This window comes from Gavialis gangeticus, unplaced genomic scaffold (genome assembly GCF_001723915.1).
Source record: "Gavialis gangeticus isolate Ggan-Ray unplaced genomic scaffold, GavGan_comp1, whole genome shotgun sequence".
In the NCBI taxonomy this organism is placed as follows: Eukaryota; Metazoa; Chordata; order Crocodylia; family Gavialidae; genus Gavialis; species Gavialis gangeticus.
Genome location: NW_017728992.1, coordinates 184,876,028 through 184,879,331, shown reverse-complemented (window position 1 = coordinate 184,879,331; position 3,304 = coordinate 184,876,028). Strand labels below are relative to the sequence as shown.

The 3,304-nt window shown below is 51.2% G+C and overlaps 1 protein-coding gene across 1 annotated transcript in view; it reads left to right on the top strand.

The window, feature by feature from the left end:
* Nucleotides 1-52: 52 nt before the first annotated feature.
* FBXO32 (F-box protein 32) overlaps nt 53-3,304 on the top strand; it is a 24,803-nt gene continuing 21,551 nt past the window's right edge. Inside the window, exon 1 of the mRNA XM_019528126.1 lies at nt 53-220. Within this exon, the coding sequence (XP_019383671.1) occupies nt 105-220 (116 nt within the window). The 5' untranslated portion in view covers nt 53-104. The remainder of the gene's footprint in view (nt 221-3,304) is intronic.

The following is a 3,304-nucleotide window of genomic DNA, read 5'->3' as shown; positions in this document are numbered from 1 at the left end:
CGGCAACAAAGCCCGCGCCAGCGCCGGATAAATACAAGCCGCGGCCGCCTCGCGCGCACACCCGCGCCTGCCCGAGGGGCCTCGCCGCAGCCGCAGCCGCAGCCATGCCCTTCCTGGGGCAGGACTGGCGCTCGCCGGGGCAGAGCTGGGTGAAGACGGCGGACGGCTGGACGCGGTTCCTGGATGAGAAAAGTAGCAGCTACGTGAGCGACCTCAGCAGGTGACGGCCCCGGGGTGCAGGGCGGGAAGGCAGGGGTTCGTTATTTTGCGGGGGGTGCGGCTCTCGGCTCAGCCCGGCTGCCCGCTCCCGGTGCCCCCCTGCCCGGGCAGCAGGGGCTGGCCTCGGTCTCCCTCCCCCTCTGCCGGGCGAGGAGCTGTCAGCTGGGTCACGATGGATGGCTCCTGCCTCCCCTCACTAGAGCCCTCGACGGTTCTTGGCCTGGAAAGGAGCAGAAAGCCGCGTTTTGCTGAAAGGCTTAACCTCTTGGAGCCCTCATCTGCTCGGTGTTTGTAATACATCACCCTCTTTTATCTCCCCTTGCCAAAGCCAGGCTAGTTATTTCAGCGGGGGATTAGTTGGGCAGGCAGGGCTGACTTTCATCCCCTGCCTTGTGGGGTGGTGAAGGACGGAGACCGGTGGTTGCAGCCTGGCTGGCGGCGCTCATCCGAGAGGCTTCTGGAACTGGAGAGCCTGTCCTGGGGTTTGTCTTTATTTTTTTTTTTTCTTTGAAGAACCAAAATGAGGAAAACGGGCAGGATCTATTTTTAAACACTGGGGCCTTTGTTGTGTGTTTTGAAAGCATAGCCTGACGTCAGTTTGTTATGGCAGGCACTCCTGGTTGATGGCTCTGGCGTAGCCTTGAACTTGGGCCATTAAACAGAGGTCTGCTTTTGTTTATAAAAGCCGCCCATGCACAAAGATAGCGAGTTGTTTTAACTCTGCTTTATGTATACTGTGAAGGAACAATATATTTTTGAAAGCCATGTGGGACATGAAACTTAACCCTCCCTCTGCTGTCTCTGTCGTTCCCCGTGTAATAGAAGGTGGAGCCCTGGGCTCCCCACGCATGTTTGTTGGTCGTCCTGATCTCTTTTTGCAGCATGAGCGATTCATGCCTTTTGCAACCTGCCTGGGAGGAGAAGTCGACCCGGTTACCGTGGCTGAGGCCGAGCACAGCAGGAGAGGACAGTGCGGCATCTGGAATTTATTTACCCTGGAAAGGTTGGCTTGGGCACAACATCTTGCTTATTGTGAAGTCCTCTCCTCGCTGAGTGATTGGGGTCCAGTATCCTTTACAAGGTCACATGATTAATCGGTCAGAGGCCTATGATACTTTAGAATCCAGTGTTCCGTTGAGTTTTAGGCAACCGCAGCAACGAACCAGGTGTCCGCAGAATGAAAGGAAACTTGATAATCTAGGGACAAATTTAGTCCTTCTGGGTATCTCTGGGATTACACCTGCTTGGGACAGGGCTGAATGTACTTGGTGACTTGGCAGACTTTTTTATCCTGAGGTTTTTAAATCTTTGCCACCCCTGTGAACTTGAGCCCAGGGTCCAAGGACCCCATCGTAACCAGTTCTGTGCCGCATGATCTCATGCTGTGGAGTACCAGTGAGTCATCTTATCTGCTGATGTTTCTGTTCCCAGTAGAGTAAGCATATAAACAAAGATGTAACGTCTGTTGAGGATGGGGATTAATAGGATTCCTGATTTGGGTAAACATGACTTTCCAGCTGCCACGGGTGCAGCTTCTACTGACTTTGGAAGATACCTACATTCACTGCTGAAGACTTTTTGGCCCACGTGGGTTCTGTACCATTTCTGGGCTGTCACCCAAGTGAGCAAAGCTCTACCTTCCCATGAGACAATAATCTACAACTTAAATCAGAGAAGGGGGTGGATTGCATTCAGGGACCCGCTGCAATTCAGAAAAGTATGCAGCAGCATCAACACACAAGCCCTGACCCTGCTTGCATGGAAGAAAATGTCAAAGCTGTCATTGAGTTAATGATGCAGGATGGTGCCTGTAAGAGGTGTCCCTGAAAATCACCTGGACCACTGCCAGCTTCACTGGGAAACTTCTATAATATCCCTCCCCCTCTTCCAGAAGAATGTATGTCCTAAGACTTCCTGGTTCATGAGAAACATGATGCCTTTGCAACTATTAATCTTCCACAGATTGTAAATAATATTCCTTGTGTAGCTTGATGACTGCGAATGCAAACAAAATGTTCAGGCAGTTCAGCTGTTTACAGTGCTGCAGAGATCATAGGCGGGGAGACTGCTGTTACTTTGGGTGTGATGATAACCAATGGCCAAACTGCTCATTCCAGAGCAAGGCTCTTAATGCAAGGCCACCCATTGTCTTTATCAGAGCCTAGAGTGAGGGTTATGTAGGCCATGATCTGGGCTGAAGATGGGAGGAGGGGGATGTTTCTTTGTATACAATCACGATGAATGTGACTGAAGCTGGCGTAGAGTAAGCATGATTTGCCTGTGACCTGCAGGCAGAATGGGGTTTCCCAGTGCAGCAGAGGTTCAGGCTGGACATGTATTTTTGTGAGCTCCACCAAAAAAGAAAGCTTAGACTCCAGAATATCTGCCGTGCAACTCGGAAGAATGTCGGACCTGGTAAATGTAATGGCTGTTGACTGTAGAATAATGAGCTTGGTGCTTTCCTTCAGTTCCTTCTGTGGATTTTCATGCTGGATCAGACTCGAGGTCCGTTCAGTCCACAGTCCTGTCTGACGGTGCAGTAGGCAGATGCAGATGGTTATCCCAAACTACCCCCTGCCCCTCCCCATGTAGATTTCATCAACAACTGCTGTTATGAAGATCTCCGATTTATAGAGCCATTTGGTGTCAACTCTGGAGTCAGGGGTGGGTTGAGATTAAAGGCATAATGCAGGACTAAGATCCCTCTGATTCACGCTCCAGTGACGGAGTTTAATCTTGGTGTCTGGCACGCTATGCAGTAGGGATGGTTGCACACTCTAACTTTCTTCAAAAGTTGTAACTTTTTTTTCTTCTTTAGAGGCCTTTTTTTTTTTTTTCTTTTTTCCCCTCCTCCCACTCACTCCACCACTGCAGCTTGGCCTTCGCGCACAGGCTAGCTCCTATCTCTGACACAGAGCACTCTTAGCCTGCTATCGGGCACCCCATCGGAGCTGCGCCAGTGAAATGCTTGGGGCAGCCTGTGAGCTGCGTCTGTGTGAATCCTGGCAACGTGACTCATAGTTTATAGGATCAGAAAGGACCTGAACAGATCATCAAGTCCGACACCCCCCCCCCCCCCCCCCCC